Source organism: Onychomys torridus, chromosome 6 (assembly GCF_903995425.1).
Source record: "Onychomys torridus chromosome 6, mOncTor1.1, whole genome shotgun sequence".
Taxonomy (NCBI): Eukaryota; Metazoa; Chordata; class Mammalia; order Rodentia; family Cricetidae; genus Onychomys; species Onychomys torridus.
Window position 1 is genome coordinate 62,546,964 of NC_050448.1, and position 13,816 is coordinate 62,560,779.

The 13,816-nt window shown below is 40.5% G+C and overlaps 1 protein-coding gene across 1 annotated transcript in view; it reads left to right on the forward strand.

Moving 5' to 3' along the window:
* Positions 1–2,226: 2,226 nt before the first annotated feature.
* The window catches only part of Gatb (glutamyl-tRNA amidotransferase subunit B), a 75,516-nt gene continuing 63,926 nt past the window's right edge, over positions 2,227–13,816 (forward strand). The window contains exons 1-2 of the mRNA XM_036191409.1: positions 2,227–2,440; positions 3,989–4,139. Coding sequence (XP_036047302.1) covers positions 2,265–2,440; positions 3,989–4,139 — 327 coding nt within the window. The 5' untranslated portion in view covers positions 2,227–2,264. The remainder of the gene's footprint in view (positions 2,441–3,988; positions 4,140–13,816) is intronic.

Genomic DNA, 13,816 nt, shown 5'->3' on the forward strand with positions numbered 1-13,816 from the left:
TCACATTCTCTTTAGTGACTTCAGAAACTGGCCTAATACTCCTAATACTGTCTCCTAATTACATTGTCTATGGGTGAGGTAGGAAGGCCCTCAGTTTTGCCTTTCTTCTGCAGTCCTATTAAAGATGAAAGCACATTGCATTCACAGCAACTCTACTGCCCAGAAAAACCACCCAAGAAGCTGGATGAGAAGGAAAAAGCAGAGCCATACACAGCAAAGGTAGAAAACATGGGTACTCAGAAGAGAGACCAAGGATAACAAGAGTGATATGAACATGCTGTAAAAGGAACTATTCAGAGACAAATTTTGAAACAATTTTCTACCTTTGTGTTCCAGTCACTTTCATTCCTTCCATTTTCATCTTTAGTTATGCAAAAATATTTCTGCAATAGCAATTCAGATTATTCATTAGAAATAGATAAAAAGTAGAAAATATAGAAAGAGTAAGTGACAATCATTCTTTAATTTTATTTTTTATATGTATGTTTGAGAGAGACAGGGATGGGGGAGTACTGTGTGTAGGTATCTGCAGAAACCAGAATAATGTGTCAGATCTTCTGAAGTTTGGAGTTACAGACACTTGTGAGTCACTGGACATGAGTGCTGGGAACCAAACTCAGGGCCTCTGGAAGATCAGAAAGTGCTCTTAACCACTGAATTATTTCTGTGCCAGTTTAAACTTTATTTTTCCAAATGGAGAGACTCTATCACATAATACCACAACTTCTTGTGAATATTAATGGAAACACCATCAGTTGTAGCTATCTAATCTATAGATTAGAGATCAATAACTGAAAAGCAACCAGTATGAAATATGTGGAGTACATATCTTTTCTTTCTCTATACGCAGGCATCAGTCATCAATGACTTCTGCTGGATTGCTCCTTTTGGAAATCTCCAACGCAATCAAGCACCTAAGTTTGCACAGAAAATGGGCTCCCTTTCTGGCTTCTTTACCTTACATTAGACACTCAGACACATAAGTCAGAAACACAGAAGTTATTCCCCACCCCCTACTTTTCATCAGGTCCCTCAATCTCACCTTACACATCTGCTGGAAATAGATGTTTTATTTTGCCCTTCATCGCTACCCCAATACAGCATCTCTTTTCTAAAAAACATACCCTCTCAATAGCACCCACTGTCTTTTGTTAAATACCTTCTCCACACTGCACTACTTCAAATATTTTTGAGGTGCCTACTATGAAAATACTGTGGTGAATACCAGATAAGGGTCTGTTGAAATATTAGATAGCTATTAGGTCCTATGTGGAGAGTTAAAATTGGATAAAAGTGATAAAAGTGCAGACTATTTTAGACTAAGTATTCAAATTAAAAGAAAAATCACCTGGAATTTCAACAAGGGATATGAAGGATTTTGTTTGGTTTTGCCTTGCTGGGGTGGAACCCAGAACCTTCTACATGGTAAGCAAATGCCGAACCACTGAGCAATATCCCTAGCCCAGGATGAGTTCTGAACAACAACAAAAGATGACTCAAACAACAAAAGAAATCCATTGAGGTTTCTATCAAGGCTTTTAAACATAATTTTTTAGATGCTGGATGAGAAAAAAATAGTAAGTCAAAAAGCACATAAAAGTTTAATCTAGGTCTGTCTCCAAGTACCTCTGTTTAAATATAGTGCTTTTATGCCTATCTGAAAACTTCTTATTTTTTAAAACTTATTTTCTATACGTTCCTCTCTCTAAAATGTCAATTCTATAAATAACAGCCATAAAGTCTTGCTTTCTTCTACATTTCTGATGCCTAAGAATTGGACTAGGTCTATAGCAGGCATGCAACTATGTATTGGTTGAAATAATGCACAAATTAGTGTACAAAGTATGTGTGCTAGCAGACAGAGAAAATAAATGTGTTTAGGAATCCAGGAAGTCTCCGTGGTGATATCGGGTCACTTGTTTCAACTCATAGGCTTAAGCCGGCTATAAAATCCTTGGTGAGGCTTCCTGGCTTTGGCTCTCCCTCAACAAGCTGTCAAACTCACACACTTGCTCTACAGCCGCAAAGCTCGCCAACTCCCCGCTAGGAGGAGTCACACAGAATTCAGAAACCCTCCCACTTCTCTGGGTCTCTTTCTCGCCCCTCCCCCAACAGATTTCCGGCAGCCTTTGAGTTGGGTTGCCGGGAATAGTAGTCTTCCGGCCCAAGCCTACAACGTTGTGGAGCATTGCCAGAACTACGCTTCCCAGGGAGCCTCACGGCAGCGGGAGGTTAGATCACCTGACCCGGACTCTGGAGATGCAATGGCGGCGTCCGTGCTGCGTTTGGGCTGTCCTGGAAGACGCTGGGCTTTAACGTGGATTGACGGTGGTTCCCGCCCCCGAACTGGGACCCGTACTGGGCCCACATCCAATTGGGCTAGGGGACAGAGTTCAGTGGCTCAGCTTTCCCTCCACAAGGCTCAGAAGCCGAGGAAAGGGTATATAATCTTCATACCTTTGCCTGTCTAATGGAAGTGCGGAACGAAGAAGCTGGCTGGGTAGCCCAGCCTGAGTGAGGGTTTTAGTGGGCGGGAGGGTGTGCACCTGTATAACATGGGCAACTGATGCCTAAATGAAAACACAGAACCAGGCCTGTAACACCCCACCCCCCCCCACCCCTCTCACATCTGAACTTCTGTCCTAAAGTAGACATGTTTGGACCATGTGCGAGTGTAACTCCAGCCGTCTTCGCAGACAGAAGACTGGATTCCGTCTTAATAACAAGCGTGGGTCCGTGACACTAGACTCGGCTTGTATGTAGCAAACGTTTAGCTTGACTACGGGCTAGCAATAATCTAAAGATAGAAAAAGCTTTTCTACGAAGCCCCAGATAGTAGAGCTTAATGTCATTAGAAGTTTTATTAGTCAGAAAACACTAGCTAGCTGTGATTTTATGATGAGCGTGTTCGTCTAAACCTAGGAGGATGAAGTCAACTGACGAAGTTTCCCCCCTGATTATGTAAAGATTTGCTTATCCTGAACAGCTGTTGGATGCTTCGGTATATGATTTAAAGCTGCCTTAAAATACAGAAACATCAGGCAAATTTCTGATATTTTGTTGAGGTGGGCATTCTTTAGCATTTCAGTGAAGAAGAGAGGAAGAATGTTCAAAAGCATCTCATTTCTATTCTTTTCATAAATTAGACCATTTCCTTTCCGTGCAATAAAACAGCAGAAATATTTTGATTAGTAATTAGAGCATGATGAATTTCTGAATTTCTTAGTTTATTTCCTCTCACTTGCAAGCTTTGTATCCAAAATTTAAGGAGTTAGTCTTTTCTCATTCGATGTAGAACTTCATGTATTGAAATTCTTAAAACAGAACTGGATACATGTGAATAAAAACCCGTATAGTATTGAAAATTGCTTGGGAGAAATGCAGGATAGGGACATACATAGATTTCATGTGGAATGGGAAATTTTAATTCTCCAGAGAACTGAGTACTGGCTCACTAGAGTGTAAGTGGTCAGATTTTATAGCATTTACTAAGATTTGCTAGCAATCAAATATGAACAAATGAAAGAATTTAAAATTAGATTTCAGGAACTGAATGTGACTTGGAGGGTGAAAAAAGTCTCCTCTGATGGTTTACTGTTCTCTCTTTTATATTCTTTTTATAAGTTTTCAAGAATACTGTGTCGTGGTGGTCTATGGTATCTGCGTGTTGTTCCTTGTACCTGCACGCTGCTAATAGTGAATTCAAAATGTGGTTGATAATTTATTCTTTATCCATTGTTTTTCTAGTAGTAGAATCCTGGCATTTGTGTTAAACCTAAATAATGATGAGAGGATAACCCCTTATGTTTATTGACTGTTTATTATCTAATAAAGTACTCACCAATTAAATAACATATTTTAAAATGTAAGCATATTAAATTTTAGTTTAAAAACACAAATAGGATGATATTATCATTTGAAATGTAGGTTTACAAAAGTTTATCAATGGTGACAAATGTAACTTTTCAACCATTTTCTTTCTCTTTAGTGAACACAAATGGGAAGCTGTGGTAGGACTGGAAATTCATGCCCAGATTTCCTCCAACTCCAAGCTCTTCTCTGGAGCTCAGGTGTGCTTTGCAGCACCCCCGAATTCTTTGGTTTCTTTTTTTGATGCATCTCTGCCTGGAACTTTGCCGGTAAGGTGTTTTATATAATTTGTTTTCATTAGAAAATGTTTATGTCATAGTGAATATGAATAAGAAGTTCTTTATTTTAATATTTTGACTCACTCTAAGGAAGTACCTGCCTAGGGAATTTTGGATTGAACATGATGTATTAATTGTTTATAAGGACTTGTGTCTGTAATTCTGTTTCTAAATCTGAATGTATTCATAGCATCTACTCACTCATTTCACAAGCATTTGTAAATGCCCGTCACACACCAGATACTTATAGGAACGGTCTGATACAAATGAGCCAAGATCCTTGCTTTAGGATGAGTTTAAAGATGGATAGGGCTGCCATGTCTTACAAACAAGGAGAGTACAATATGATGATTCTTGCAAAGGCAAGAGCCTGGCTTGGGGACCCAAAAGAGGAACAAGTAATTGAGCAAGAGGAAGTAATATTGTAAGAAATGATAGTGGTCTGTTTAGTTATGGAAGGATGGTGTGTTTAAGGTGTTGGAGAGGTCAAGTAGGAGTAGACCTATACATGGAGGGGTGGGGAGAAGTCCAAGGAAAGAACATGTGTTATGTGATCTCACAGTGGAAGACCAATAGCAGTTGTGGTTACTAAAAGCTAAGCAGCAGCAGTAATGGAGAAAAGAGACAACTACAATATAAAGAGAGCTGGTTATTGGTTTGGCTACTCATTTTCATTTGACCCCAAGGGGTGACTGAGCCAGTCTAACCCTCAGCAAGACTTAAGTGTGGTATTTTTCTGTAATACGTTGCATTTTGAAGAATAAGATGGAAGGAGCGGTGTAAATATTTAAACTAATATGTGGCTCGCATTCTGTTAAGGAACTTCTCTGTCAAGTGAGAATTGGAGTTTCCATTTTAGGAGGATGTGTAGACAAGGTGGTGATGAGTGTGTTCTTTACTTTCAGACATTTAAATACAAGTGAAGGCAGATTGAACTGCACAGGCTGTTGACAGTGTGTTGCATGTGTCTGCTTTACTCAGAGCTTTGATTGGATTAAGGCCACATCTCAGTCCTAGAACTTTGTTCTTATTTGTGCCTTTTGTCATGAGGAATTCCATCCATCCAGACCACACCCCTGGCCACTGCTCACTTGCCATTGGGTCCCTCTGAAGGAAGCCAGGTACAGAGACCTGTGTTGTGCACCTGTGCTCCCCTTCTGTCAGGTTCTCATACGGTGTCCATCTCTGGAGGAAGAGTTCTTGTTTGCTTGCGAAGAGACACCTTTGCAGCTCGTCTGCCTTTTCCCTTCTCAGGTGAAGACCTGTTTTCCCGTGGTGGTTGACCACCAAGAGTCTAGAGATAAACTCTTGAGTTTTGTTGTTGTTTTGTTCCTCTGCAGCTGAGAGTGTGGCATCTAGCAGAGTATGTGGGGGCACATTTAGAGACATATTTTTGCAGTTTGGCACATTTTCTGTAAATTAGAGACAAATCAAAGTAACTAGCAGGTAAGCATATTTGCAAAGACTTGTTATGTGCCCTAGAAAGTTCCTGCTCTGTGATGAACAGGTCAGTAAAACTGAGTGCATTGAAATTATCTGGACACTGAGCTTGGGACAGCAGAAGAAGGCTACATTTAGAGTTTGCATGAGCAAGGATTTGTTTCTCTTCATCAGAGCCAGCAGCACTTGTGGCTCCAGTTGTCTCCATGACTGTTCTTCCAGCAGGGTGATCTGCCTCCTCTTCTGAAGTGTCCTTCTTTTTAAAGGATCTTGTTTTAGTCTGTGAGCCAAGGAATATGAAAACCCTCAGACTAAGATATCACTTAAAGCATTCATTCCCTCTTCTTTGCCTGTCATTCAATTTAAAATGTTGTAGAACACTTCTCTGAGACCCATGGACACAGTGGTAGAATCTGATGTTTTTACTCTGCATCTAGTAACTGTAACAAATGAAGAACTTGAGCGATGTTCTTTGAAGACTGGAGTGGAATAGTATGTTGTTGTGTAATCAGCTCTGTCAAGTATTTGTAATTCATAATGATGCTTCCAGCTTTTATGCTGTTCCCTCCTTCCGGCATCTTCTCCTACCTCACTCACTGATGCCCCTCACATGGCTGCTGTCCTCTACCAACTCTGTGTCTTGGTTCACATGCTCTGCTCCTCAGATCTCACTTCTGTTCTCACTTCTGTTTTACATGTTTTCCTGAGGAATCTTTTGCCCTCAAATAGAGCTCCCATCTCTTGTCTAGATATCAGTCTGTATTTCTAATGCATCTATTTCTACACAAATGATTCATCAATGTGTTAAAATATAGCATTTACTTTATTGATCTTATTACTCTCCCCCTCCCCCCTCCCCACCCTCCCACCCCCTCAAAATCAATCAATCAGCAGGGGAAAACATCTGCTCAGAAATGGATGGTAAAGAGAAGAATGTGTACATGAGGGTGTATGTATCACACACACACACATACACACCAAAGAACTAAAGTCACTGGAGAAGGAATAATTTACTTAATTGATAGTTTTGGAAAAATTGGTTAGCTATTTAGAGAAAATATGTGTAGCTTGTGCATAAAACAAAATTTGTATGTATGTATTTATGTGTATATGATATATGTATATGTGTATATACACATAAATATATATATGTGCCATATATATAGCCTATATAATATAGCATTATATATTACATTTGACTTGTAAATATATGTATATATGATATAAATATACTTATATGACATGATTATATGATATATATATATATATATTTACAGATTAAATGTAAAATTAACAAAATATAGGAGAATACTCACTTGTTCTTGGGATAGGAAGATATTTTATAAGCTTAAGGGTAAGAAGAAAATCTCATATGGCAAAATTACATTATTTTGTATATTTTAGTCATCCAACAAGTATTTATTGACCCACTAAATGTTTTAGGAGTCTGTCCTAGGAAAACAGTTTTTTAAAAGTGGGTAAAGACTTCTCTGCAGAGATGTCTACAGCAGGACTGTTTGTAATAATGTGAAATTGGAAGCAACCAGAATGTCCCCAGTGGTGGGGGAAATGGTTGAGTAAATTATGATAAATGTATATAGTAGAGTATTATGAAGCCACTATTAATGTTTATGAAGATGTTTTAGTTGCATAGGAAACTGCTAAAGATAAATTTTTCATTGAGATATGTAGAATATATGTGTAGATTGATCACTTAATCATATTTTGCCTCAGTTTCTTACTTTCAAAGTGAAGGTAATGTATTAGACTCATTGGATTTTTATGAGAATTAAATGAATGAACTCCTTTAAGATGCTTAGTCACTGCAAGTAATAAGTACTTCATAAATCTAACCTATTAGTATTAATCCATAGTGACTTGGTGACTTTCATCTTTACAAAGACTCCCTTTAAGCACAATTTTGTTGCCAATGACAGTAAAAGTAACTGCTACAGACAACAGCCGGTACCTTATTTGCATTTTATCAGTTCAGTGTTCTAGACCACAGAATAACCCAATGCCCCCATCACCATAGATGAATTAGAGATTTGCTTTATTCAGAAAACAGTGATGGGTCATTTCAGATAGACTAAAGTCTTTTTCTGTAGAACACATTTGGTCTATGTTGATTTATTTTGCCTGCTGACCGTTAAAGAGATGCCCATGATTATAGAACCCTCAAGGGCCTCTAAGAGAAGTAGTGCTTTAGAATATTCTGAGAGCAGTCAGTAAACACTTACTGAGTACGTTCAAAGAGTATGGTATTATCTCCTGATTTAGTAAAAACAAGACTTCTACTTAAATTATAGTGTGTTCTTCCCTTTGTGCTTACCTTCGTTCTTTTACTCAGCTGAATTTTTTTTCTGTCTACCAAGTGCTAGCCCTGTACTAGCTAGCTCTAGAGAGACAGCTGTGAGCCAGGTCATCTTGCCCTTATGGAGCAACCAAGCACACTGTGATAGTACCTGCTAATACATGTGTAAGTAGTAGAAATAGGGTGCTTGAGGAAAACAGGATAGGCAGTCATAATACAAGGAGTTTGTGAAATTGATTAAGCAGAAAGTAAATGGAATGTACAGACATGTGCTGGCTGGTTTTATGTCACTAACACAAGCTAGAGTCATCTGAGAGGAGGAAACTTCAACTGAGAAACTGCCTCCACAAGACTAGACTGTACACAAGCCTGTAGAGCATTTTCTTAATTAGTGATAGATAGGGCAGGGCCCAGCCCATTGTGGGTGGTATTGGGCTGGTAGTCCTGGGTTCTGTAAGAAAGCAGACTAAGCAAGCCATGAGGAGCAAGCCAGTAAGGAGCACTCTTCCATGGCATCAGCTCCTGCCTCCAGGTTCCTGCCTTATTTGAGTTCCTGCCTTGGTTTTCTTCAATGAATTGAGGATATGTAAGTCAAATAAATCCTTTCCTGCCCAAGTTGCTTTTGGTCATGGTGTTTTATCACGAATTGTAACCCTGACTAAAACAAAAGGCCAGAAGAAAAGGTTATGACTAGCAAGCACTAGGGATCAGAACATGTTCCCTATGCCACCAGCAGTGAAGAGCACCGATGTCTGCCCTCTAACCTCTAATGCTCATTGATACCTTATGTCTGCCTTTTTTCCCCAGACATTCAAGTGGTTTGGTTTGTCCATCTTTCCTCTTCCCTTCCTTCTCCAGACAAGAATCTGTAATGGTGGCTATGGAGAGTATGTGCCAGAGGGAGGACTTTCACATGGCTGATGCTGCAGAGGGGTGGAGGTCTGCCTCCCAGTAAGAAGGCGACATGGCCTCCTGACTGTCTCGAGTGGGAGGTCACCAGTCAGCAGGCCCTGGAGAGTCACGTAGAATGGTTAATGAGCACTTGGCTAACTCACTTCAAAGTGTAGCTCGGCAGCCACAAACCACCAGCCAGAATATGATGGGCAGAGTCCTTAATACAAATGAAAGTTAAACCAGCTAGGAGGCAGCAGGTAATGGTAAAAGATAGAAAGGGTGAAAATAAGCTCAAACGCTTTAGTAAATATCCTTACGTACATAGAAGAATAAAAACGAGCTCTTAAAATTAAAATTATAGTGACTTTGCCTATTCCCCCCCCCTCACACACACACACACACACAAACACACACATACACACCACCACCAACAACAACAATAACTCCAAAGGAGTTTGAAGAGAAAGTCAACAAAATTTTCCCAAAGACAAAACAGATAAGAAAGTAAGTTGAACAATAGAAGAAGATTTGCAACTCAGCTTGGGTAGTTGATGGATAGAAAATAGGTGTTATGGGGCCTGGAGACCTGGCTCAGAGGTTAAGAGCACTGACTGCTCTTCCAGAGGTCCTGAGTTCAATTCCCAGCAACCACATGGTGGCTCACAACCATCTGTAATGAGATCTGGCGCCCTCTTCTGGCCTGCAGTCATACATGCCGATACATAATAAATAAATCTTTAAAAAAAAAAAAGAAAAAGAAAATAGGTGTTAGGACCCAACCCTTCCACACAGGCAAAACAGATGTGTTTCCTAGAACCGAAGCACATGCATCTCTGAGAGAAAAGGGCCTGCCAACCACCCAGCACAAAGAATGAAATCGGCCTCTGATGTAGGCATGCCATTCAGTTCGTGAACATTGGGACTGAAGAGAAGATCCTGAAGCAGCTAAGAGAGAGAGGAAAATAAAAGGTCATGTGCAGGGGATTGGGATCAGAGAGGCAGTAGACTTCTCAGCAGCAGCACTTACATCTGGAAGAGATTGGAACAAAGTCTTAAATATTCTTAGCAGAAAACAAATCATTCCAACTAGAATTCTGCCCCACTACTGATCAACCAAATGTGCTGGTAGAGTAACGTCAGTGTTCAATGGGCAGCTTTCACTGTCCAGTTTGGATAGTGGAATGAACAGTCCAGGTAGCCAGCTGTGCAGCAGGCCCTGCAGCTGGCAGAGGGAGGAGGAAGGTGGCTCCAGCAGAGAGGACTGGAGAAGATGAGGAGGTGTGAACAGCAGGTGTCTCTAAGCTGGACACTCTAAGGGAGTGAGCACCAAGTGTGTACAAAGAAGAAAATGAAAGGGATGACAGGATGTTCTGGAAAGGAAAAAAAAATCATGTGAAATCCCTCAGTAGAAAGCATATTTAAGAAATCATAGAAGCACTAGACCTTGATGTAATAAAATCTATGACAACTCAGATATTAGGGAGAAGAGCAAAACTAAACTCATAATTATCATAATTGGAAGTCACATTCTAAAAAGTGAAAGGGAGGGAGGACGGAGGAAGAGAGGGAGGGAGGGAGGGGAAGATACTCTTCAAGACACTTACTAGTCCTCTTCATTTTAAACCTGTGGCTAGTAGCTTGGCTTTGTTTCTTGTTTCTCTTAGAGGAGGGGTGGGAGTGGACTTCTTACTGTTTTTTTTTACCTTGTTTTGTGTTTACATTTTTAATTGGGCAATAATAAACAATTAGAGCTCTGAAGAGACAGATTTTTCGGTCATGGGGATTTTTTTTCTCCAAGGTTTCTTTTTCTTTTATGCACAAGATACAATTAAGTCACACTCCCTGTATTGCTCTCCAGGTTCTGTTGGTGAAATTTCTTCCATTTTTGTTCTCAAAGGCCAAATAATTAAGACCTTTTCTTCCCTCCATCCTTACAACACTCACCCATACTCCAGCTCTGGCATGTCCTGGAGCTCCTGTTCTTGGCATAGGCAACTGCCCTGGCAGCCTGGCTTCATGGATTTTCATATTACTCTGCTTATCATGAAGGGTGAGCTCTCACGAGTGAGCATATTCTATTTTTTTAACAGATATAAAGTAATAAAGCATGAGTAAGTCCTTATGAAATAGTTGTATAAAATGGTGGGGGAATGGTTTCTGTTGTGACTTTCAAGGTGAGGGAATAGCATCAGTTAATTCTGGAAATGAAGTGGAGCCACATCTTGTGGCTCCACCTTCTAAAAACAAGTGCACCGAGTCATTCATTGTCACAGCTTAACAAGCCTGTCCTTCGGCAGGTTTTAGGAGGGCTTGTCAGATGGCAAATGGCCAAGCATCCTTAGCCTTCACCGTCAGGTGATGGATTTTTCCAAAGGTCTCCTGGCACAGTGTTATTTAAAAATAGGAAGATAAATAGCAGAGGAGAATGCCCAAAGATCTGAAGGTGGCTGCTGCCAAGAACATGCCCGGGTGTCTGGGGGTGGGGTGGGACACCGCTGCCTTTCACTAGCAGTTAAAGTAGTTAAGTGAGTAAAGACAAGTGGGAGGAATGCATAGACAAAGCATCTTTCAGAAGCAGACATCTTCAGAGCATGGGGGAAGGACCACTCCTCCCTGTAGACCGAGGGAAGGATACAGTCTGTAGGTTTGAGCGTGTGAAGCCAAGGAAGGCCTCATCATTTTGTCCTCTTCTAGCAAGCACGGTTTTGTGCCTCATGCTCCTTTGGTGGTAGTGTCCCTTGCATTCTGGGTCTGTGGGTGATGAACTCTCAGTTCTTGTGTACTTCAAGCTGTTTGTGCTTCTCCCTTACACTTGAATGATAGTGTAGAATTCCATGTTGACATTTATTTCCCCTCAGTACTTTGAAGATGCGATTCCACTATCCTCGGGCATCTGTTACTGCTGATGAGGAGTTTGTCTCTGTAGGTAATTTGTTCTCTCTGAAAGTGTTAGCCAGGATGGTTCCAGGTGTGGATTTGTTATCATCTCTTCTCTGTGCTCAATGTGATTTTCAACTTGACTGTACCCTGGACTGTAAAGATGTCTCTAGGATGAATTCATGACAGCTTCCACCAGGCAGGGCCCATTGGTCTTTATTGGATGAACAGTTCCTGCATTAATTTCTCAACCCCCTACAGCTTAGGTACTATCAAAATCCTGCCACGCACTGGAGCCAGGTCCAAGGTCAGGGAGTCTTCCTTCTCAAAGTTGTCTTTCACCCGTGATCAGAGGTGGGTGACCTCCTCCAGGTCTACTTCCAGGCGGTGGCAGATTTTCTGACTGGAATAGGCATTTTGGCTTAAAGCTTTTGTCAGGGAGCCACTTAAAATCTCTACCTTCGTGGGCTCAGAGTCTTTACTTCTGCTCCAGGGTGTTTTCAGTTGCCCACAGCTGGAGTTTTCAGCTGCGCCCACAATAATGATTTACTAACAGAGTGCTTGTTCTGTGGCAGATTAGCTTATTTTAACCTCCTAACAACCCAGCGAGGCAGTTACTATGGTTACTGAAATTAGAAGGTAAGTGGACAAGCCAGGATTAAAACCCAGTCTCGTGGCTTCAGAGCTCATGCCCTTGTCCCAGAGCTGCCCTGACACTTGTGGCTGCCCCTGGACACTATGTGGCCTTAAACTCAGCACTGCTTTGGCCCTAGGTGATTCTCTCTCTTGCATTGAGCTTGACTATTGTTTGTTAGATGTGTGCTCATGCATGTGTGTCATTTATGAACATCAATATGTTCAAATGTATGTATGTATAAATATAACAATTTCCCTGCCTCTATTGCTGTTCTCGGAGTATCTGTACCATGTCTGCTTCTGTCAAGGCTACCATCCTGACCTCTGGGTAAACATCCCTTCCTGGTTCTCAGTTAGTGACCTTTCTGAATGGTTTTTAGGAGCACAGACATTTTTATCTTCTTATTTTACCTTAGTTTTAGAATTTTATGGAATTCCATCATGAATCTTCAGATTGAAAAGGTCAGTCAGCCCATTTTGCTGCTTATTGGCGGGGTTACAGCCAAACCAAGGACAACATTCTTTGTTTTTATTAGCAAGGGTGAAGCCTCATTCATTATTTTAACCAAGTAAAACTTCCTACTATGGTACCCATTGCCCTTAAATTATTAACTAAAGTTTGGCTTGTAGAACTGTAAACAGGATCCTAGATTATTTACTTAGAGTTGATTGTTTCCTGTTTATCGATATCATTCCAGTTTCTCTTATTGAAATACTCTTGGTGAGAAATAGGATGAAAATTAGAAACAAAATATGTTTATTTGCTAAATTATCATAGGATTTACAAGTTTATTCATCCCCTAATGGTCCAGATGTTTCCAGGAATGTTGAGATTTTAGCCAAGCATCAAGTTTGTTTGAAATATTTGCCTGTGCAAGCCTGCATGCTTGAACACACATGTACACTCATTCATTGTGATTTCAACTGCCTGAGCCCTGGTTCATTCTCTAAGTAGGAGAAAGGAGAGAGGAGACCTCCCACTTCTGCCCCAGCAGATAGGGATACTCAGTGTGGCTCAGTATATAAGTTCCTCTGATAATCAGATTGTGCCATTAATGAGATTAATTGGAAACCTGTGATCTGTTCTTGTTTTGTTTATCTGGAAGCTCTTATCTGTATGTACCATGGAACTCCCTAGCAAACACAAGGCCTCTTTTTCCCAAAACAGGGCAAAGACAATAAAAGCCATTTTTTTTCATACATTTCTGCAAAAACACTCTCTCTTTTTCTCACTGTCAGACAGTCTGAAAAGCATTTGGGGCTTTCCATACTAGAGGTGTTTAGAATTGGCCCTGGCAACTGGAACATTGTTTAGTACATTTTATAGAACCTTTATTCACAAGAGTATATACTATTAACAATAAGGTACATGTAAAGGAGAATCAATGTGTTGTGATGCCAACCCCTAGGAATTTGATAGCAGTGCACACAGCAAATGCACACACAGACACACACGCAGAGAAGGTATGGAAGAATTTTCAAGCATCTAGAACTTTTTTATGGGTCT